This window comes from Scylla paramamosain, chromosome 6, assembly GCF_035594125.1.
Source record: "Scylla paramamosain isolate STU-SP2022 chromosome 6, ASM3559412v1, whole genome shotgun sequence".
Taxonomy (NCBI): Eukaryota; Metazoa; Arthropoda; class Malacostraca; order Decapoda; family Portunidae; genus Scylla; species Scylla paramamosain.
In genome coordinates this window covers 22,592,229-22,615,134 of record NC_087156.1, presented here as the reverse complement: position 1 = coordinate 22,615,134, position 22,906 = coordinate 22,592,229, and the positions used below count along the sequence as shown (strand labels likewise).

Here is a 22,906-nt window from a genome sequence, read left to right as displayed (position 1 = left end):
TTTTTGCGTCTCTCAGAGAGTGTCAACTGCATGAGGCGTTCAGCCTGAGGAAAATCATTAAAGTAAAATTAGTTTTCATAAGTTGACTGTCCCGCCAGCCTCCCTCTCTCCCTCATATATATATATATATATATATATATATATATATATATATATATATATATATATATATATATATATATATATATATATATATATATATATATATATATATATATATATATGAGCATCATTTTTCAGTGGCTATCCACCAGTACCATTGAAATTGCTTACATAAGAGCAGGTATTTTAAAACAACGCCAGTAAAGAAGTCTCTGAAATATGAAAAAGATAAATCAAGCATACAAATATCACATACCTTATCTAACTCGGGATCTTTCTTCATCCAATGTAGAGCAAGCCACTGTCTATGTCTCTCTAATGACTCATCATCTTCTGAATGGGGCCTTGGTGGAAGGTAAGCCTTTACTCCATACATCAGTGGACACGTAGTCTCTTTTGGCGCTATGCAAGGGATCTTCTTTTTCCTTGACATCACCTCAGTCACTGAGGAATCCTGCCTCTTTCTTGAATTCTGAAACTTGCTCTGAATGCGCAATTTCCATTGCAGCTGCAATTCATGCTCCTCGAAACCACTGTTTCTCAGGATGGCAGGAAATGATGTCAAAACAGCATTTGCTATATTCATATACTGTTCTGATGTTGGATAGCTGAAATATGATAATGATAATAATAATAACAATAATAATAATAATAATAATAATAATAATAATAATAATAATAATAATAATAACATATTATTAATAATAATGTCACGATACCTTGATATGTAATAATGATGATAACAATAATAATGATAATATCAATCTAACTATCTATATAGATGGCTTAACTCCTTTTATTATATTATTATTATTATTATTATTATTATTATTATTATTATTATTATTATTATTATTGTTATTATTATTATTATTATTGTTGTTGTTCTTAACAATCACCTAATTCTGCTTTTGTCCCAGTGAAATTGGCAGATAGTGAGATAGTGGGTACACTACCTGAATAGTACACTCAAAGATGGTTTCACACCTATCAGTGCCGTATTAGTATCGTATAGGTTTAGTGTCAGTGATATCCATGTCGCTTTCGTGACGTCTACGCACACATATCCTTTCAGACGTGGAGTTGGCTATGATTGTCATAATTCTTGATGAAGAGCAAGATGCTTGCTTAACAAAAAATAAAGAAAAGAAAATTGGGTACATGAAACGTGGAAGAAAAAGAGAAACTGAAGGAGATTTTGCTACTCTGTACGAGGAATTAATTAATGATGAAACAAAAATTTTCCAGTACTTAAGAATGTCCAAAAACTGTTTGATGACATTGCTCAGTGATGTGTGGTGTGGTGTGGTATGGTGTGGTGTGTTATGATGTGGTGTGGTGTGATGTGGTATGTTGTGGTAAGGTATAATGTACAATGTGATTAATTACATCAATTAAAAAGAGTATTTATCACCATTTCAATTTCTTCTATTTTATTTCAAACACTCGTCCGACATCCGTGAAAATTTTTAAAATACCAGTGACGACGATATTCCATTTCACGGAACGGAGACGTAACAATCACTTCAGTCAAAACACGGTACTTCGCCGGACGTGTGTAAATGCTTCCGCCGAATTCCAAAATGACGAATTTTTTTTTACTGACACTGAATCACTGAACAGCACGGAATGAATACGGCACTGATGTGTGTGAAGCGACCTTAACCCGTATCCCTCTGGAGGCATATTCCCGAAGTCTGGTAATGTTTCGGCCCATTTACTCTTGTAGCGGTTAGGTTAGGTTAGATTAAGTTACGTATAGGTAATTTTGTGCGAGAATCTCAATGAGACTATTTTAGAGAGAATCCTACAGTTAGTTTTGGAGCTACAGCCTAGTGTCCATACAGGCTGGCGGACAACTCCTTCCAGACTTCAGAAATATGCATTCTGGCCCTTCACAAGCTTCAAGAACCAAAGTGATTACAGATGACCATTGCAGCCTCCTGTAACATTGCATAATATGCCCCTACCCAAGCAAGAACATACCGGCATCATACAGCCCCACAACTGCGTGTACTGATTCTACTCACAAATTTCAGCCATAACTATCCAACATTAATCAATACAGAAACAACATCAATGATTAACTTACTACTACTACTACGCTACTACTCCCCTCTACTGGCGGGATGCCACGTCAAAGGCGGTAGATTCAAATTGCGGAAATGGTCCCAAACTACGCTTGATGTACTATATTGTCATACATAACATCATATTATTTCATAAAATATTACAAACATTTCAAACGGAGTGATTTTCATCGCAAAGCAAGTATGTAAACGTGTTTAACCAATTATTACAAGGAAGCAGCGATCGCATGAAATGACTAATACATTAGTCACAGTTGTTTTGATGAAGGATTTGACTAACTTTGGTTTTGTGTGCACAGTATTCACAGGAGTGATTCGAAGTGGCACTTTTCTTAAGAAGAACGAGCATGACTGATGCGCCTCGTCATTATTCAGTTGGTATTCTTCAAGATATGGAGCAAGGCGCAAGTGACTCAAAGTTGTTGAACTGATATTCATAAAAATTTCCAACATGAATTTTGAAGGTGATAATGTAAAGTTTGTGCTGATTGCTTTTTTTTTTTTTTCTGTCAATGTTTTCTTTTCTTTCTGCATAACATAAATTAAATATACAGCCTCTAATGTTTTGTGTTGGTGTTTCTCTGAGTGTTGCCTTCCAAGTGTTCCTTGAAGGCAACCTTTTGTACACTTGTTTATTGTAGAAGTAACGCTTTAAGGCAGATTTTCGTACTGTTCTCTAGAAGCTTATTTTCCTTATATGGTGCTCCTTGTAATAGGACGGTACTACCAATTAGCTTTGCGTGTGTGTGTGTGTGTGTGTGTGTGTGTGTGTGTGTGTGTGTGTGTGTGTGTGTGTGTGTGTGTGTCTGTCTGTCTGTCTGTCTGTCTGTGTGTGTAGAGGGCGTTCGTGAGGGTAAACAGTTGGTGGAAGAGCTGCTCATATTTCCATCGAATTCACACTCCAGGGAAGTGTTATAGATACACTACTGATTTTGAAAGGTGTGTAAGAGTTGCTGGAATCTACTTAGATCAGAACCTGTGACGCTAACAATTTGGAATCAGTCAAAACTAACCCCTATATATCAGAGGTACTTGGGTAACCCCCCCTCACGCCCTGTGGGTCATTTCTGCGCATGCGCAGTAAGCCCTAGCAACGCGTCCATAGCAACCACGCCTGAGCAGTGAACCAAACAGAATGGCAGACTTAAATGATTTAAAGGATGCCGATACTGTCCGATCACTTACACCAAATGATGTTGATAGACTGAGAAATGCTCAGTTGAAGCAGGCTTTGACTACACTCATTAGCGAGACAAGAAACCCTGAGCCATCGAATGCAGTACTACTGGCAGAGTTGCAGAGTATGAAGCAGTCACTGAGGGAAGTGACCGCCATTAAGCAGCAGGTGGCTGACTTATCAGAGAGAATGGACGATGCATATAAAATCATACATCAGCAGCAGATGTTTCTGGAGGCTTTGGATAATAAAGATCGCAAGTTAAACATTATTTTAACTGGAGTCTCCGAATCAGCTGACGAGCTTGGCAGCACCGATGAGGAAAAGATTGGTAAGGTGATGGAGGCAACAGGGTGCGAGGCGGCAGCTGATCGAGACAGATGGGTGACAAGGCGGCTCGGAAGACCAAACGAAAGGAACATGAGACCTATCCACATCACCGTGAACAATCAGACTCAGCGAGACAGTATTGTACGCGCAGGGAAAAACTTGAAGAATGCGAATCAGACACTGTCAAGAGTATACATTAAAAAAGACGTACATCCCGCTGTCAGGAGAGAGAATGCACGTCTAAGGAAGAGTGAAAGAGAGGAAAAAGAAAAACCAGAAAATGTTGGAGTAAACATAGAATATGACTGGAAAAATCGTGTACTGTTGCGAAATGGAGTAGTGATTGACAGGTTCATGCCTCATTTTTTCTAAGACCATATCCCCTCTGTGATTTAAAACTATGCTCGTGGAACATCTCAGGCCTCAAAGATAAACTTCAAGAGCAGAATATACTGACGTTTATTCTTAAGTTTGATATTGTCTGAATTTTAGAATCAAAGATGTACTTTAACCTGAGCGTTCCAGGGTTTAGCATATACAAGAATGCATCAAGAGAAAGCCAACACAGAGGCGGAGTAGTGATGCTTGTGAAGAGCAAAATAATGGACAGTTTGATACAAGTGGACACAGAAGATGAAGGTCAGATTTGGGTGGTATTATTGTGTTTGCCGACGTTGAAGTTAGGCGGAATATATATACCCCCAAGTGACTCACCCTATTACAGCCCAGCACAATATGGGGCCCTAGTCAGACATATGACTGATCGAGATAGAGTCATCGCCCTGGGTGACTTCAATGCACGTGTGGCAACACCGCAACTCTCAGACAGAGATGGCAACTACTACCAATACAGAGGCGTGCAGGATAACGTGGTCAACGAGCACGGCAGAACTTTGTTGAATATCTGTAACAATAACGGGCTGGCCGTGGCAAACCACCTTCACCGCAACGGGAAATTATTAGGAGGCGACTTATCATTCAGAAGACGCGAACGTTGGTTATCTGAAATTGACTTATGTGTGATTAAGAATGAATGTGTAGATATGATCACAAACCTCCACATGGATCAAACAGTACCGAGATCTGACCACGCCCCTCTCTGTGTCACCGTGACCATCGCTGCAAGACAGGCTGCGTCTTCTACCGAGCTGCTGCGCAGGGCATCAGCACTGGGGAAGCCACGGTGTGCAGAAAAGATACAGCCATCACTACCTAAGAGCATACAGTACAAGGATGTGGACCTAGGCGCACTGACAAGGGAATTACAAGTGACCCCAACTCCAGTACTGACAGAAAACAGCGAGGTACATGAGGTGGAGGCAGCGGTAACCGAAGGTTGCCGCATCATCAGGGCGGCTGCTGCTGCTGCTGCTGTTCCCACCACCAGAGTGACGAACCGACAACGACAAGTTGCTGCGAACAACAACTGGGTCTCGATGGAGCCAAGATGGAAGAGAATATTGGAGACCAACGACACAAAAATGATATGGAAATCTATCAACTGGAAAGGAAACGTTGATCAAAATAAAGGTGACAGACCCAACGATGCTCAATTTAAAGAACATTTTGAAAAACTATTGAATACTGAAAATGCACGAACAAGTTTCAGTTGTGATATTAGTACAGCACCTTATATACCCATATTAGATGATCCTTTCACGTATGAGGAACTGAGTCAGGTAAATTGTGATATAAATGTGAATAAGAGTTACTGTGGAATGTGTCCTGGTGTGTTCAGAATGTTACCAGCATCTTGGTTAATGTTCTTCTTGACAATATTTAATATTATATTAATGAAAGTGTTGTACCCCCAAGTATGGTGTTATAGCAAACTAACAGTACTGTTTAAGTCAGGTAACAAGATGTTATGTGGAAATTATAGAGGTATATGTATCATGGACACACTAGCTAAGATTTTTGACACATTAATATTGAACAGACTTAAACTTTGGTTTAACATTGATAAATGTCAGGCAGGCGCTCAAAAAGGCAGAGGGTGCTTGGAACATGTGATATCCTTAAGATTACTATGTGATTATGCCAATTATAAGAAAAATAAATTGTATGTACTTTTCATTGACTTTAGTAAAGCTTATGACAGATTGCCCAGAAATAAATTGGTTAAGAGATTAAAAGAATTAGGATGTGGTAAAGTAATGTTGTATATCATAAAAGCAATGTACACTTGCACGAAGAACATATTAAAATCTGCAATAATAGACACAACTGTAGGTGTCCGCCAAGGTGCACCAACAAGTAGTTTATTATTTGTAATATATATAGATAAAATGGTACAAATGCTAAAAAGAGCTGTAGAAAGAGATGGCTTTCTCGGTAGTTTACATGTATTATTACTAATGGATGATGCTGTAGTACTTGCGACTTCCCGAAAAATGTGCTTAAAAAAACTAGCCTCTGTTTCGGAATTCTGTAAAGAAAGTGGAATGCTAATCAATGAGAAGAAAACCAAGTTCTTTGTGATCAACGGTGATGAGAATGATAGACAGAGTTTGAACAGTGGCGGGGTGCAGGTGCAATACTGTAACCAGTACCTGTACCTGGGCGCATGGTTCACCGACGCGGCCCACACGAACACTGTTACAGCACTGCACCACACCGCGAGTGAGGCCATAGTGAATAAGTTTGCCATATTTTGTGCCAGTAACACTCTAATGCCTTTTGTTTATAAAAAGAAAGTATTTGATGCTGCAGTAACAAGTGCCTTATTATATAGCTGTGAGTCATGGTTCAGTAATAATTTAAAAAGTGTAGAAAAACAGTATAATAAGCTGATAAAATGTTTAATGGGAGTGAGAAAAAATACTAGTGTAAATCTCTGCATGATAGAAGCTGGAATCAACCCGTTAAATAAGCTAGTGGCTGACAGAAGATACAAATTTATAACACTAGCTGATCAGATGGACAGAGACATTCCTTTTCACTACATATACAACTTATGTAGGGAAGAAAACACTCCAGGTTATCGGTTTTTGGAACAAGTAAGATCAAGAAACAGGAACCCTGATGAACTCGATCATGTTAAGCAAACTGTAAGAGAAAAAGCTCCAGGCGCCACAAAGCTAACAACTTATATAACATTTATGAATCCGTCATTAACGGTTCACCCGATCTACAGCACCACACAATATGTACCAGATTACAAACGTGAGGCCTTCACCAGACTACGTCTCATGTCACACAGTCTCCGAATTGAAGTGGGGCGGTGGAGTCGAACCCCGCGTGACCAGCGTGTGTGTCCCTGTGATGGCACACACATACAAACAGAGGAACATGCATTGTTACACTGTCCACTCAGTGCACAACACAGGAATGACCACCCACACATCACATATGACACCCTACAAGCAATGTTTACTGATAACACCCATCTGGAGGAAGTTTGTGACTATGTATATGCAGTTCTGAAATTTTATAAAAATTACTCTTAAAAGATAGGGCAGACATCTGTTTAAGGTAAATACTGTTAATGTATTTTACTTATATTCTCTAAGCTCTGGTAATTTTTGCATTTAAATGTACGTGTCATGTTTTATTTCGGTGAATTTCTTTTTTGTATTTTCTTTGTACTCAGTAGGAAAGTTCTTAAACTTAAGATAATTTGTTTAGTTATTAATACCTAGTAAGCGGCTCTCTACATAATGTGACTTATCAATTCAATTTGGACGAAGTAGAGATCAGAATAATATGTATCTTATCAATTTGTAATGGTACTTTGTCAATAAACTACTACTACTACTACTACTACTGTGTGTGTGTGTGTGTGTGTGTACACTGACATAAACCGTACAGCAAAAATGTTAGTTCACGTTATGTTCCTGTCATCAGAGGCCTTGTGTGTTGTTAAATATTATGTAGTTTTCATTGTGTACATGTTGGTGACACTAACAGACTAGGTATGCATATCGTTATGCATGAAGTTCGCATTTTATTCAGAAATCGCATGTAATGCATCCGTCTTTTACATGAGTTAAGAGGGATTCTCACTGCCATTCGGTTTTAGTTAGAAAGGATAACCTATATTAGTACTGGGAATACTTTAGTATTAGTATTGGGAAAGGACGCTGCATTCAGTCATTCTTCATACAAAGGGTAATGAAAATGGAATAAAGTTAAAAACCTGCCAAATCTTACATACAACATCTCCATTAGGGTGTTGTTGTAAAGTTTACCATCCCCACGAAGTTACTTGCGCACTTGGTATCTTTTCGTGAAGGACTCCGTTTCCCAGTCTCGATAAATACTTCATTTACTCGCAGCCGTGATAGGGCGGCCGGGAGATAGGAGTAAGTGGTTTACTCGTTATCAGCAATGAATCAGTGATAACATGAGCGAGAGAAACGTGAGAGACAAAAACATTTCGGCAGTAAATGAAATGTGTCGAGGGGAAGTTGCAGTGAACGTAATATTGTATTCAGTGAAATGAAATTAGTCTTAATGAATTTCCTTCTTTCTTGATGATTGAGCGAGTTACAAAAATATGACGAGACTTATACATATGCCATCACTCCAACATTCGTGCACCACCACCCTACCACTCCACCACCCCTCACTGCACACATCAGCAGCGATACTGACACTTGAAACAAAACCAGATGATACAACATCGTCAAAAATAACCACATCAGCATCATCGATAACAGATATCACCACCACCACCACCACCACCACCACAGCCGCCACCGCCGCTATCACCTCACCACAACCACAGACCGAGGCGGCAGCTACGCACGGTCCCACAGGAAGTCAACCAATTTCCTGGCGGGGGGCCGAGGCAAAGTTTGATCATTACAGAGGTGTTGGCTGCAGGTAATTAAAAAAAGGTATTTGCATGATAATGAACTGGGTGTTAGAGGGAGTGGGAGGTTACGACTAATTACCGCAGGTGCGAGGGATTTTTTTTTTTTTTTTACACACTTTTAATTCATTTGAGCATTTTTCTCTTCTCGCCCTTCGCTGTTTCCTCGCGGCGGTGTGGAGTGTGCACTGCGTTCGTTGTACCATCCTGCTGTGATCCTTCAAAAATGTTTTCTTATTTGTTCTCTCTCTCTCTCTCTCTCTCTCTCTCTCTCTCTCTCTCTCTCTCTCTCTCTCTCTCTCTCTCTCTCTCTCTCTCTCTCTCTCTCTCTCTCTCTCTCTCTCTCTCTCTCACGTTTATCAGCCGAGGAGAACCTCTTATCCCTTCTGAAGCTGTAAATCCCACTTACTCATTCCGCGCCGGGACTCCTTGGGCGCCCCTTTAATCCTGGTCACGCGGGACATCCCTGCCGGGCTGAGGTGTGATCCCTGGGTCGTGGGCACGCATGAGGACACCCGGCTAAGGTGTTGTGAGGCAGGCTCTTGATCACCAGGGACTGGGAACTCCAGCTCGTGCAGGGTAATGCAGACATCGTCGAGCTGCGTTGCTTAGATGTTTACTCGACCAGCTGAAACAACACTGAACTCCTCTCCCCTCCTCCTCCCTGCCCCCCCACCCCCCTGCCCTCGCAGCCCTTGCTCTAGTGTGCCAGGTCGCAGTTACAAGGCCCGACGAGGGTGCTTCAGGATGACAATAGGCTGGTGTGGGCGCTGCACCATCTTGGTTGGCAAGGTTGGTTGCTATGGTTGTCAAGAAAGATGATGACCCAGGAAGCGCCCTTTGTGTTCAGATCAGTGATAACTTGAGAGAGGCAGTTGCTAAGATAAATTGTAATTAATTAAATTCAATAGTTACGACATAACATAATATACGCGAAACGTGGATTCACTCTTGTTCCCAAAATGAGGAGAGTTTGTTTAATGCTCTCATCATTACTGCAGACGCCTCCACTCAGGCCTCGGCAGTCAACAATTTGAGAGCAGCAACCAGAGCATCATCAAATTGCGAGGTAAATTTACTCGCTAATCCTCAGCAACGCGTCATTACTGCCAGTTTTGTCGTCCGGGAACTGAGGCGCCGCGGGGTGTTGACGGCAGCCCGTCTCTAGCAGAGTCTCCATGTCGTGACACTTCTACGTCAGCACCTCAGCGCTGCAGAATGATGCACCCACTATCTTAATCTCTCTGTAACCAGATTGACATTCCTTGGCAGTTTTCTCGACAAGAATCGCCCCTAAGCTGTCTTTTCCTCATTTTCTTGTACTCAGCCTCTGTTTACAAGCGTATGATATCCTCAGCTTCATTCCTTTTTAAAATGATTCCTTCTGATATACTGGTGTGTTAGAATTTAAAGGCGTTATAATTCGTTTTATCAGTATCCGCCACACGGTAAGCTTTTTTACCTTTGATAACAAAGTAGCAGGTATTAGGCAAGCTGGATTGGCGTCCCCACCGACACGGGGGATTGCTAGCGCGGACACGCCATGTCGCAAGGAATTAGTCAGGTCTTGGGGGGCTTCGCGACACCACCTGGAGCCTTCCTTCGCTATGTTCTTTGTTTTCTTTTGTCGCTGTTGTCGAGTAAAGTTCAACATTCCCACTTTTCTCATGCATACCAAGTGTTATGTTTAGAGATGTATTTAAAAGGTTAACTGTGGTGATTTCAGTGAATTGTACAAAACAAAACAAAAAAAAATTGATGTACAATACATTACACGAATATGTAAATGAAGAGTAGGTTTAGATACATTGCAGCTGGCGGTCACTGCAGGAGGCGTGGTGGTGCTCCTTCGAATAGCCAGCTTGAGGCGGGGGAGAGCCACTGACTAACGATCAGATATTAAAGTCATTATTCAGCACTGGCGCCTGACACGTGACACCGACTGAGCCAATCACTGACACCAGCAGGAGTCCTCCGGCACGTTATTGGCAATCAGGCTCCCAGAGGGCCTGCACTCTGCTCTGATCTGCCACTGGGTCGCCAAGTCAGACAACGGTGCCTCGCCACGCCTCACAGTGGAGGGGATTGGTGTCCTTGCCCTCACTTTTCCGTGTCGTTTCATGAGGGTGTGTATCTTGCCTTTCTCTAGAGCCTGACACCCATAATTACACCACGAGTGACCACACATTCATATAACCTTCAATGAATTATGCTTGTTGTTTATTCTCTCTCTCTCTCTCTCTCTCTCTCTCTCTCTCTCTCTCTCTCTCTCTCTCTCGAGTTTGGTCCGCTGGGCGAGGGTGGGAGCCGCGTCGAGGGAAAGGGAACCTGCAGCTCGTGCCATGGTGGATATGTTGCTGGGATTTGATCAACGGTCCAACAAAAAAGTTAGCGAGTGTACACTGTTTAGCTGTGTAGGTGACCGTTTGTTGACAGCGAATGTTTTGTGATGTAGGAAAACGTTTTGTTTGTTGTGCTGCCACCACCCATTCCAGCACCACCACCACCACTACAGCTATCGCTATGCCTCATTTCAGAACATTTAATTTGTGATTTGATGTCATGTGATAATGAAGACGTCCGAGATAACAGTGGTGAGGCAATGGTTATCGTTAAAAGAGGTAGTATTCGGCCGCCCCTCAACCCACCTGCTGTTGCTGCTGCCGCCGCTGTGACCAACTTTATCCGCTGCTGTTTGTTCTGTAGGGGTGGGTTTTCTACCATTACTTTACTCAGCTAGGGATACAAACTGGGTACTTTAATTACCTATTGCATTAAAATTAATTAAGTAGCATGGTGTTCAGTGAGAAATTAGGAGGAAAGAAAAGTGATGCGTCATGAACCATTGATTAGGATCGTGTAGCGCCATTCTTATTTTGAAGTGAATGCAACTGTTTTGCTTTACCATTTCCTGCCTTAAAGGTGAATGTAAGTGATGCGTCGAACGATCTAAGCACATTTTCCGTGTAGAGTTCTATTTAGTGTAATGGTCAGCGTAATAACCCTCACATACAGAGAACTTCATATTCATCTACACACACACACACACACACACACACACACACACACACACACACACACACACACACACACACACACACACACACACACACACACTTCAGTAATCACGTAAAGCAAATGAAGTGAAGAGTCAATACACTCTCTCCTTATACTGGCTCCTTCAGAATGACGCATGCACCTCCCTTAATTAATGTTTTGATCCGCAACATTGTATTTTCTGCTGTATTGGCTGTTTTACGTATATATGATTGTCTTCCATTGAATTAGGAACTCTGTCACTATCCTTCACCCTCCATTTTTTTTTTTTTCTTATTTTCCATTTCAATCGATTTGCCCTCAGGATGCATGTGTTGCCGTCTTTGTTGCTTGTTAGGTATTTCTCGGTAAAGTACTGAACCTGTGTCGGAGCAGAAGAATGTTGCGTGTGTTCTTGCGTACGTGTGTGCGCGCGCGCCGCCAGATATCTGTGTTTAAGAATATAGTAATCTAGAATAACGAGACCATGAGACAGTATGACCGTAATTGATCCTGCATGGTGTGAGTGGATTGAAGCAGCCCATTTCTTTTTACTACAATATCTTGAGAGGGTCCAGTGAGGGAGAAGGTGAGGCTGTTGGTACAAAGCACAGATAACCTTGCGGGGAGATGATTGGCACTCTTCCCAGCACACTGTGACTTATTATCTTGTTTGTTAAAGGAAAATCTGAGCATTGTTGACGATAATCATCTAATTATCATGTCCAGTTTATATAATCATCATCATTATGTTCCTTTGTCCAACTCATCACCACACTACACCACCACCACCATCTCCACCACCACCACCTGCAGACCGTGTTCCCCCCGTCAAGGATCTCGCGCAGCAACGGTCGGGTTCCGCCGCGCCGAGGTGAGGCCTCAGCTGAGTAACGGGACGCCTTGTTCCACGCAGACCTTCGTACCCTTTCTTACTTTACCAGCGATGTTAAGGCGATGCTCAGAGATAGCCTCCTCCCTGTCCCTTTCTTCACCCCCTTCCCACTCTCTCTCTCTCTCTCTCTCTCTCTCTCTCTCTCTCTCTCTCTCTCTCTCTCTCTCTCTCTCTCTCTCTCTCTCTCTCTCTCTCTCTCTCTCTCTCTCTCTCTCTCTCTCTCTCTCTCTCTCTTATACACACACACACACACACACACACACACACACACACACACACACACACAAACACACACACTTCCCGTTACTTGAGTATTAGTAGTTTCGTGTCACGATCGACCTGCATAGAGGCACAGACCACGATAATCTATTTGCCACCCGCCTCGGGTGTTGTACTGCTGGGAATCCTTCCCGGAATCTTTTTCTTAAGTGCCGCTTTCCATCGTCTCCATTGACGTCAATACTGAATTAATAAAGTTAATAAAATTCTTGGTTCATCATCATCATAATTTTTATGAACCAAAGGGTGTGTTAAGGTAGTGTTGTACAGTAGCTCTTATGCTGTAAGACATTCTAAATATCAGAAACTGACAACGTATGCCGCAGTTTGATGTATTATTATTGTTACGTATAGCCTTTAGATGGTAGGTAAAGTATATATATATATATATATATATATATATATATAGAGAGAGAGAGAGAGAGAGAGAGAGAGAGAGAGAGAGAGAGAGAGAGAGAGAGATATTGATAAGTAACTACTAAGCAAATGGTTTCCATCAGAATATCTTCACCAGCTCTTATCAGATGTTAAGACAATGGGAACTATATTACTTACGTCCCGCAGTGGGAATCACGTGAAAGGAGAGAAAAAATAGTGTAGCACAGTGGTGGGTGGAATGGCACAGCTGCGTTATTCATGGAAGTGAACCAAACGAACACTGTCAGGGTAGGCTTTTGTAACTGTCAGCTACTGGTAATTTTCATTCCACTGTTGCATTCTCGTCAAGGTTTGGTGGTGATACAGATAAGACCACATGATTCTCCACCTCACATAACATCCTGTACAACTGTATAATGCTTCTTACTGTATTAATCCATGTAATCCTTCAGATGTGTGTCTTACAGATAAAAAGTGTAGCAGTAGAACGATAAAGAATCAGCTAGTAACTCCTCTCACCAAGTCAGCACTGAGACTCTGCGGCTTTGTGTAGACGTCAGCAACCCAATCTGGAAATAAGTGTCAGAAGCGAGCATTCTTTCTGCCTCATTGGGTGTGCGTTGGTGCCGGCGACTTCCACGGCGGAAAGGCGAGGCCAAGCCAGACAGCGGGAAGCCAGGCGTGAACTGTCTTTGGAATTACGAAGAATAATATGAAAATTAGGCTGATTAAGCGTTGTTCGTTTTGCACCTCTATACCTCCCGCCGTATTTCATCAATTCATTTATAATTCTTTCACGCTTTAAAAAATAGCAGTATGTTTTTTTTTTGTGTTTTTTTTTTTTTTTAATGAGTTAACATTACTGTATCGAGTTATTTCCAGTTAATTGTGATTGTAGCTACCAAAAATTACACATAAATACCTTGAAGAAAACACGTTGGTGATGCAGTGTCATTACCATGACCAACTTGTAAAATTTCACGGTCACGTCTCTGCATATGATTCCAAATTCAAAATTGTGTTGTGATTTTAGGCGCAACATGCTCAGAAAAAAAAAAAAAAAAATATTGTGTAGGATTCTTTACAGTTCCAAATAGCCTGGTGTTGGATATCAGAGCGGGATGGAAAATTGCCTGCATTCGGCCTGAGTAATTGCTTCATCGATGGCAAGTCCTCCGCGGCTGGTGCTCGCGTCGCCTGAAACGTCGCCTGCTGCTTAGTGACGCCATCTCCCGGATACTCGTCGGGAATGAGTTGTGAAAATAATGTTCAGTGTGTTACCGGTTACTATAAGGAGAGGATTATGTATCAGCGGCACCAGTAGGTCAGCCTGCAGTTCTCTCTATGTGTTTAAAAGACAGTAAGTTGGATTGCTTCGCTTGACCTCTAGTGACGCAGTGTGGAGTGACTACTGATAACACACGAGTCTGCCAGTGTCCATAATGCTGTACAGCTGCTTATGATATTCAAAGAAATTTTGTGTCTAGATTTTCCGGCAATTGAGTTCTAATCACGCTGTACAGGAGCCGCATAGTTCATAAATAAGAAAAAATTGAGTTCATATTGGAGCATTGCGTTAGCCGCCAGGAGTTTCCCGCAACCTGGCAGGAGTGTAACCTTGGCCGCTCCCTAAGCCGCGGTGAAGCAATCTTGTGTGAGTGTGTGTCTGTAGGTGTTGTGTTGATGTAAGAGTCACGCTCGCCTCGCCTCGCCTCGCCGCAGTCACTTCTTGGTTGATGTTACAGTTGTCAATAACGAAACAAAAGTAAGAAAAATCATTCAATGGTGTTAATTATGACTGGTATGGCGGAGTGTTGCCGCATCATTATCTCCGTGTTTGTGCTTGGGTTAAACTCATTCATTAAGATAAATTGCTTGAAAATGAAACAAAGTCTCCCTAATGTTGAACAAATTAGCTCGTAGTAATTGGCTCAGCCTGTGAATTTTACATTCCGTTGTAGCAACTCTGGTGTGGTTTATAGAAATAATGTGCGTCAAGGTCTGGACTGGCTGGGCCCCTGCCTGGCTGTACACTACCCTCTCATATCTCAAGATGCTCTTGTGATTACGGATTGTTTTTTTTTTTTTTTTTTATGATCTCCCCTTCCTGTATGTGTACTTCTGTCAACCATGAGACGTTCGTTGTCAATGAAATTGAATTCCTGATTCTCAATCGGACATCTGTATTTCTCCTTCACAAGAGCAGCCGTCGTGAACTATGCTTGAATTCTCACATACGTTCCTAGGTGTTCATGCTGAGGCTTTAAAATAAAAATTTGGCAAGCATATTCTAGACGTATAATTTTTATTTTAGAGAGGAGACCTACGAGGGTTGAAGTTGTGATGTTAACGGCGGCCAGGACAGTGGCGGCAGTGGTGCTGGTGCTCGCCGGCCACCCTCGCACCGCTGAGGCCAGAATCGGTGAGTGTCGCCGCTACACCCTTGATTGAAAGGATTAGTATCGCTACAAAAATGTTAATGAGTCATTTCCATGTGGTTTTATTCCCAAACATACATATTCTAGGAACCGTTTTTACTGCCACATTTTGCTTCCCTTTTAGTTTCATCATATATTTAAATTTGTTTTATAATTTTGCCAAATTATTATTTTATCTATGTATAGTAGTGGTATTAGTGAGGTTTCCTTCATCTAGGGACGTTCTGGCACGTAACGGACTTCCACTATGATCTTAACTACACCACGAGCGGCGACCCGAAGAAGATGTGCTGGGACACCAGGTGAGTAGCTGCCCTCCACCCCGCGCTGACCTTAGCTGGTCCTTCCCGTCACCCAACACACCTTGCCATGACAGATCAATAGTGACTGTTGGATCGGCTGCTCACATACATACATACACACATATATACTATGAGTTACATGCGTACTATGCGCACACCTGTTGGCCTGCGCCTGTGTCATGTCTGTTTGCCTCCCTTCAGTCATGAGCCACGCAAGTCTTGATTTATCGGTTATCCCGCTGATATATTTATTGATGTATTTCCACATGAGGCTGTTATCCTTCCCCGTCTCTCTCATGTGTTCCTCGTGTCCCGGCAGAGATGTTTCCCGTAGCGTGGGTGAATTTGGCGACTACTCTTGCGATGCGCCTTTTTCCCTTCTGACCTCCGCGGTGAACGCCATGAAGAGATTTAAGAGTAACCCGGACTTTATTTTATGGACGGGGTGAGTCTTCCTTTCTTTTACTTTTGTGTTTTATGTCCATCTCTTTGTTTGTCCGTCTCTTAGTTTATCTGTCTATCTGTCTGTCTGTCTGTCTGTCTGTCTGTCTGTCTGTCTGCTTGTCGGCCTGTGTGTACGTCAGGCAGCTGTGCCAACAGTAATACTCCAGGGAAATCAGTGGCTCAGTCCCAGTCCTGCTGACGAGGGACTGATTGTTTTGCTGTGAACCTGCGGCGCCGCTCGCCTGTCACTCGTTGTTTTCAGTATGCACACAACACTGCCACGTGTGAGGGGTGCATACGCAAAAATAGAATAAGTGTTGACAAACTTTTCAAGATTAGATGGGATATACTTTGCTTCATTAACGCATAACTTTCGTTTGTGTGAGTGAGTGGAGGGCATCGCCAATTATCTTCACGCTTGTAAGAGTGAATAGTTCCTGAAGCGAGTTATTGAAGCCACTGACAACAGTGTTACCATCGCCACTGTCCTCCACCAGGGATGACACCGCGCACGTCCCCAATGATTACTTCAGCACCGAGGTTGTTGTCAACATCGTGGCCAACCTCACCGACCTCATCGCCAGCCACTTCCCGAACACCCCGGTCTTCCCTGTTCTGGGCAACCACGACTACTACCCAAAGAACCAGGTGAGGCACCGGTCTTGATGTTCATTCCTTACACCCACTTCAAAGAACTACATAGGAAAATATAAAATAAATATAGAATTTTATTAAACCGCAAAGCAAAGGCCCAAGAATGAGTGCTGTTGAGTTCCATTTCTCAGTCATCCTCTGAAAATATTGTAACATGAGTGTACTATACTCTGTTTAATAATTGTCAAGACAGTTTTGTCCCTTGAGCTTACGCGAACATGGTAGCACTGCCAGTGACTGGTGCTTTCATTGACTGATTCCCCTGCGTCTTGTTTTGAAACCTGCAGTAAGCACCGGTATATTTCTACTAAAACACTTAATCATAAGATACAAGATCATTAAAATTAAAATAATATTCTATGTTACAGTTAAATGATGACAGTAATTTTGGTGACAGTAATCTAAATTTTGCTGCAAGGTTTAAAGCAAAACGAAAATACGTTGACCAATTCACCGAGAGAATCAGTAAGCGACAGTGTTGCGTGCCCTCAGGTGGCAAAATTACTGGTGACTTTTGGTGAGACAAGATAGTTACTCTTCATCACCTGTTTATAATTGTGGGAAAAGCTAATTAACAATCACGAAAGGTATATTTAAAATTCTTAAAGTGTTGTCATTTATACTAATTTATGTATATACGTAACGGATTTTCTTAATATCCATCAATGTCAGTTAGCATGGCTCAGCCTCTGTACATCAGTGGTCCTTTACTCTTTCAGATGCCGGTGGGCCCAAATCGTCTACAGTCAGAAGTGGCCGATCTGTGGAAGAAATGGTTTCAACAGCTCGAGGGACACGAAGAAAACGTGTACGACAGCTTCAATTCCAGTAAGTGCTCGTGCGTCACCTTTGTCTCTATAGGCAAAAAGAATGGTAGGGATGCCTTACTGGTCCTGTGTACCAGTATCGCTCAGCATACTGCGTCACCTTCTTCCTTCTTGTGAGTGAGGGGGAGGGGGTCGCGCGGTCCGTGCGCACACATGCAAGAGTAAACGAGGCGTCAGACTTTTATTCTTCATTATTACGACAAGTAGTTTTCCTTTTTTACATTGTGCATGTGTGTGTGTGTGTGTGTGTGTGTGTGTGTGTGTGTGTGTGTGTGTGTGTGTACATCAAAACATCCGTATAGATTCAAATTACAGAGAGAGAGAGAGAGAGAGAGAGAGAGAGAGAGAGAGAGAGAGGCCATGTGTCTTGTTTATAACTTATTAAAATGCTTGTCCTTAAAGTTTCTTGATAATGCATGACAACGACCAATATCGTTCATAGTTAAAGGTAGCAGTGTTGGTAAAGCTTCATGTTGCGTCACACTAATAAGGGAATCCCGTCGGTGCAGGTGGCCGGTACGTGGCGGACGTGGCAGGAAGCAAGGTGACGGTGGTGGCGCTCAATACGCTCATCTGGTACAAGAGTAACAATGAGACTGCCTTGCTACCCAACACGAGCTCTGACGGCCTGGACCCCGATGAACAGTTCTCTTGGGCCAATAAACTCCTGACAGAGCTGGCGAAGAAAGGCCGCAAGGTGAGTGGTGGTTCATCGCCCCTCGTGAGTGGTGTGTAAGCAGCGGCCGCCCATTACACGCATCGGCGGCGTGAGAAGTCTATCATATTAAATTTGATAAGGGATGAAGAGTATCCGAACAAACTTTTTTTTTTTTAGGGTAGGGAGAATCCGTGATATTAAATTGTTTTGTAAAGTTACAAAAATATTGATGGATGTGTTTGACGTTCTAAGTGAAAACCACCGAAGAGTGTATCGCGTAAAGTTGTTCTGTAGGGAGTCATCAGCTGTCTTTTATGAACAATAAGATGTCGCTTGTCCCTCTGGCGACTTTACCACCCCGCGGAGAGGCATACGCACCATTAACCACATGGAGGAGGCCAAGTTACCTCAGGCACAGCCCAGCGTGGCTATACATGTGCATTTCTCACCGATTTCTCTGAATACCGCATTTCACTGGTGGTGTGACCCAAGATAGGAAACACCATTAGCACAGAGGAACTCATAAAGAAAAGTTATTTTGTTACCTTTTTTTTCCTGTGCTCGTTACAGTGCTTCTTTTGACAGCTGTTTGTAGGTTTACTTCATACAGTCCAGATTTGAGTGACAGAGTGCATTAACATGGAAGTAGTTAATGTCTGGGGATTAATAGTAATGATTGACTTTGGTGTTTCAGGTGTACTTGGTGGGACATATTCCCCCCGGAACCTTCGAGCGGTACCAGCAGGAGAGGAAGGGTTTCCACTGGTACCAGCCACGGTACAACGAGCGTTTCATTCAGGTAGAGTGGCGCCCTTGTCTGCGTAGACACGTGACCTCAATACTCTGCCACGAAGTTTTATGAGCTTTGGGAAAGGAGTTTTAACTTTGTTTCCATGCTGTAAGGGCAGTCCAATTTACGTAGTGAGAACAACATACTCATGTCGTAAATGTGCAGGCCATCCGCGCTGCTTGTTTGACAGTTAAAGCAGAACATGGAAATAGGGATTATTATATATTTCCGTTAATTTATAACTGTTCATCTTGTGCTTTGTCTTTACAATCCTACCATTCCCCGCAGCTGGTGCAGCAACACGCCCACGTGATAGAGGCTCAGTTTTTCGCCCACCACCACACGGACTCTTTCAGGTGAATTTCTTCAGGGACTAAGCAAATAGATGAATACATATATGGGGCGAATTTCAGATTAGATAATTACTTGTAACATTCCTGGTATGATGTTATGATATCACAGTTTACGTCTTGCCACGAAAGTGATTTTATTTATTTTTTTTTTTCACGGTAAAACTTTTCACTCATATAAATGCATAACGTATTATGTCGAACAATGTAAAGTATTTTACCAGACTGTTCTTTGAGGAAAAGAAGAACCAAGAACAACGAATACCCATATCCTACCAGCTGTTGAGTCCAGGAGTCACACCATGGCGCTCCACTCTCTCCGAGGAGACTGGCGCCAACAATCCAGGCATCAGATTGGTCTATTACAATACCACAACTGGCAAGGTGAGTGACACTAGTCCGCGGGCTCACACACCACTGATTTACTCCCTGATGGTGTATCAGAGTTCAGACGTCCTTTCACTTTCCCTTTGAAGTCCCGAAAGCTGCGCCTTGACCGCCACTTTGACGAACACCTCCTTAGTCAGTCAAAATCATGCCATCAGGACTCCCTTACATGTGCCGCAGGTGGTGGACGTGTCGACCTATTACCTCGATCTGTCTGCAGCGAATCTGGAGGGCCGCGCTGAGTGGCAGCTCGAGTACAACTTCTCGTCCACGTACAACTTGATGTCACTCAATCCTGTCGCCTTGTACGAGGTCGCAAAGAACATGAAGGTGCCTGTATTCCCACACTTTATTGGGGGCATTTCACATTAATACCTTCCTATTGCAATACTGCACATGCACTGTATTAACTTGTATATTCAGATGCATCAGAGCATGCCTTACATCAACACATAGCATGGCCCGAACACCAACAAGACCATCGTGTGGATTATGATTTACTTACCTCAGAATACAACATGTCATCTGACTGACATGCAGACACACTGACATTTTGAGTCAAGTAGGATGAGCTAGGAAAGTTGGCCGAGACATTTTGTTTGTTTATCAATACATAAATATTTTTTTCCGCATTTTGCAATATGAGTACAATATGTGAAAAATGTAGAGTAAAAATTTATTTTCATATAAGCAGATTTCTGCTAAAGGATGCAAGTTTGTTTAACACGCTCCTCTCTTCACCCATGCAGGCCAACAGGACTGTGTTCGATCTCTACTACCGAGCTAACACCGTGGGACTTGAGGACCCTGAGAAGTGCACCGAGAAGTGTCGTCTGCTGCACTACTGTGCCATTACCGAAATGAACTACTCTCGCTTTTATGACTGCAACAACGGCGTCAGGCCCTCCTGGCGGGTTGCGCTCGCTGTGGTGCCCTTTCTCCTAGTGCTGGTGGCCCGCTAGTCACCCAGGCCGTGATGTCGTGTTTCGAGACGCTGCGATCAATATTTATGGTGAGATTAGTGTACATTTTAGCATTTTGTCACTGATATCCATATACATACACATACGAACATGTGTGTGTGTGTGTGTGTGTGTGTGTGTGTGTGTGTGTGTGTGTGTGTGTGTGTATATATATATATATATATATATATATATATATATATATATATATATATATATATATATATATATATATATATATATATATATATATATATATATATATATATATATATATATATATATATATATATATATACGTTATAATTATTATTATTATTATTATCATTATTGTTACGTCATATTAAAATTAAAGCTATTTTAACGGAATTAGTGTTCGTCCTTGATAAGCCTTGGCTCGCTGGTGTGTTACCATCATGTGACATCTGTAAGATCAACAGAAAACTTTTCAACATAGTGATCCATCGATTTGCAGTTGAAGTTGCCTTCCAAGCAAGTAAATAATCACATTCATTCTCTCTCTCTCTCTCTCTCTCTCTCTCTCTCTCTCTCTCTCTCTCTCTCTCTCTCTCTCTCTCTCTCTCTCTCTCTCTCTCTCTCTCTCTCTCACCACCGAAGACATATTTTCATGTTAAAGTAGTTACAAAAGGTGCCCGGGACGGAGAGAACCATGCAATCAAGCCACAGTTTCTGTTTGCATGAAGATCTTTGTAGCATCATGTTTTGATTCGCATGTGCATGTCTTTGAAGAATCTGTGGTGAAGTGGTAAAGCTGTGACCTGGTATTTCCACCTTTGATTACAGATCCGATCTCGATTTCTAACGTTCTTCATCACAACTGGTCAACACCACCACCACCACCACCACCACCACCACCACCACCACTACTACTACTACTACTACTACTACTACTACTACTACTACTACTACTACTACTACTACCACCAACACTACCACCACCACCACTACTCTCTCCATCAATAAACCCTTCGACGTGCAATGGCTCGAGATGTTAAGGTGCCGTAACACACAAGGCAAAACACGTAACCCACACCATCCCTCCCTAGCCAGCCTACCTGCCGCCCTTCCACCTTCGCCTTGCCATAGCCCCAACCCACATGGCAGCCCCTTCCCTTACCCCTTCACCATCCCTGCCACATCACTCACGCTACTCGCCGCTGCCTTGCCGCTAAGAAACCGCTGGAGTGGTTGTCAGGACCTTCCAATATCTTAGGCTCAACGAACGACTTAACAGCCTTTTGATGTCCCTTGTCCCGCGTCTCTAATGGCCATTAACTCCTCGTTTACACATCCAGCCCTTAGTAATAGCATGCCACGTACCACCAAGGCCGTGTCCAGCCGCAAACTTGGGGAAGTACACGCACCAAATTTTTCTGCGTCTAACGAAATCTCTTCTCCTTTTGATATTCATTACAGTAAGTGTCAAAGGATGATGCCCTTAAATTTCAGACAGACAAATCATGGAAAAGCAGTGAGTGAGAAGGTGGCTGATGAAGTACATAAACTTTTTCTCTCTCTCGAAATGATATGCTCATGAAAAAATACTGTTTGTGCTTGCTGAGAGCATCCTCACCGCCTTCCGTGATTAATGATTAATCCTTTTCATGAACCATACAGCTTGGTTAAATAGAAAGTTTGGGAAAAGGCTTGGTGTTGGAACAGACTTGGCTCAGGAAGAGGATGATAAGGGTGGACACAAGAAGGTGAAGAACTAACGCAGTGTAAGGTAACTAATGAGATTTGTGGTGTATCTTCAAGCAGCAATGTCACACATGTATGTTGTTTTCCTTTCACCGTCCAGAAATTCATAAAATGCACAGTTGTAATTCGACTGTATTTGATTTTGTTCGTTATGCACTTTACTGTCAAGAAACAACGGAAATCTAAAGCCCTGTACACCAAGGAATATTGCAACGTCCCGATCATTCATCAAGAGAGACAGACTCGGAATGCTGCCGTCACAAGGTTAC

General features: G+C 42.4%; 1 protein-coding gene across 9 annotated transcripts in view; it reads left to right on the top strand.

Annotated features, from left to right (window-relative positions):
• Positions 1-22,906, top strand: part of LOC135101435 (acid sphingomyelinase-like phosphodiesterase 3b) — a 62,023-nt gene that overhangs the window by 30,864 nt on the left and 8,253 nt on the right. Inside the window, exons 1-13 of one of the 9 annotated variants that reach the window (XR_010269272.1) lie at positions 11,093-11,223; positions 15,418-15,525; positions 15,759-15,843; positions 16,163-16,288; positions 16,785-16,935; positions 17,661-17,769; positions 18,278-18,465; positions 19,121-19,225; positions 19,505-19,572; positions 19,791-19,950; positions 20,134-20,283; positions 20,703-20,965; positions 21,720-21,803. Coding sequence is in view for 7 of the 9 variants with exons in the window: in XM_064005381.1 (XP_063861451.1) it covers positions 11,118-11,223; positions 15,418-15,525; positions 15,759-15,843; positions 16,163-16,288; positions 16,785-16,935; positions 17,661-17,769; positions 18,278-18,465; positions 19,121-19,225; positions 19,505-19,572; positions 19,791-19,950; positions 20,134-20,283; positions 20,703-20,915 (1,569 nt within the window). In the remaining 2 variants the exon portion in view is untranslated. Of the gene's footprint in view, positions 1-8,375; positions 8,527-10,465; positions 10,642-11,092; positions 11,224-14,317; positions 14,464-14,718; positions 14,869-15,417; positions 15,526-15,758; positions 15,844-16,162; positions 16,289-16,784; positions 16,936-17,660; positions 17,770-18,277; positions 18,466-19,120; positions 19,226-19,504; positions 19,573-19,790; positions 19,951-20,133; positions 20,284-20,702; positions 21,804-22,906 lie in introns of those variants that run through there. The other 8 variants (XM_064005386.1, XM_064005387.1, XR_010269271.1 and 5 more) reach the window with 8 other exon arrangements.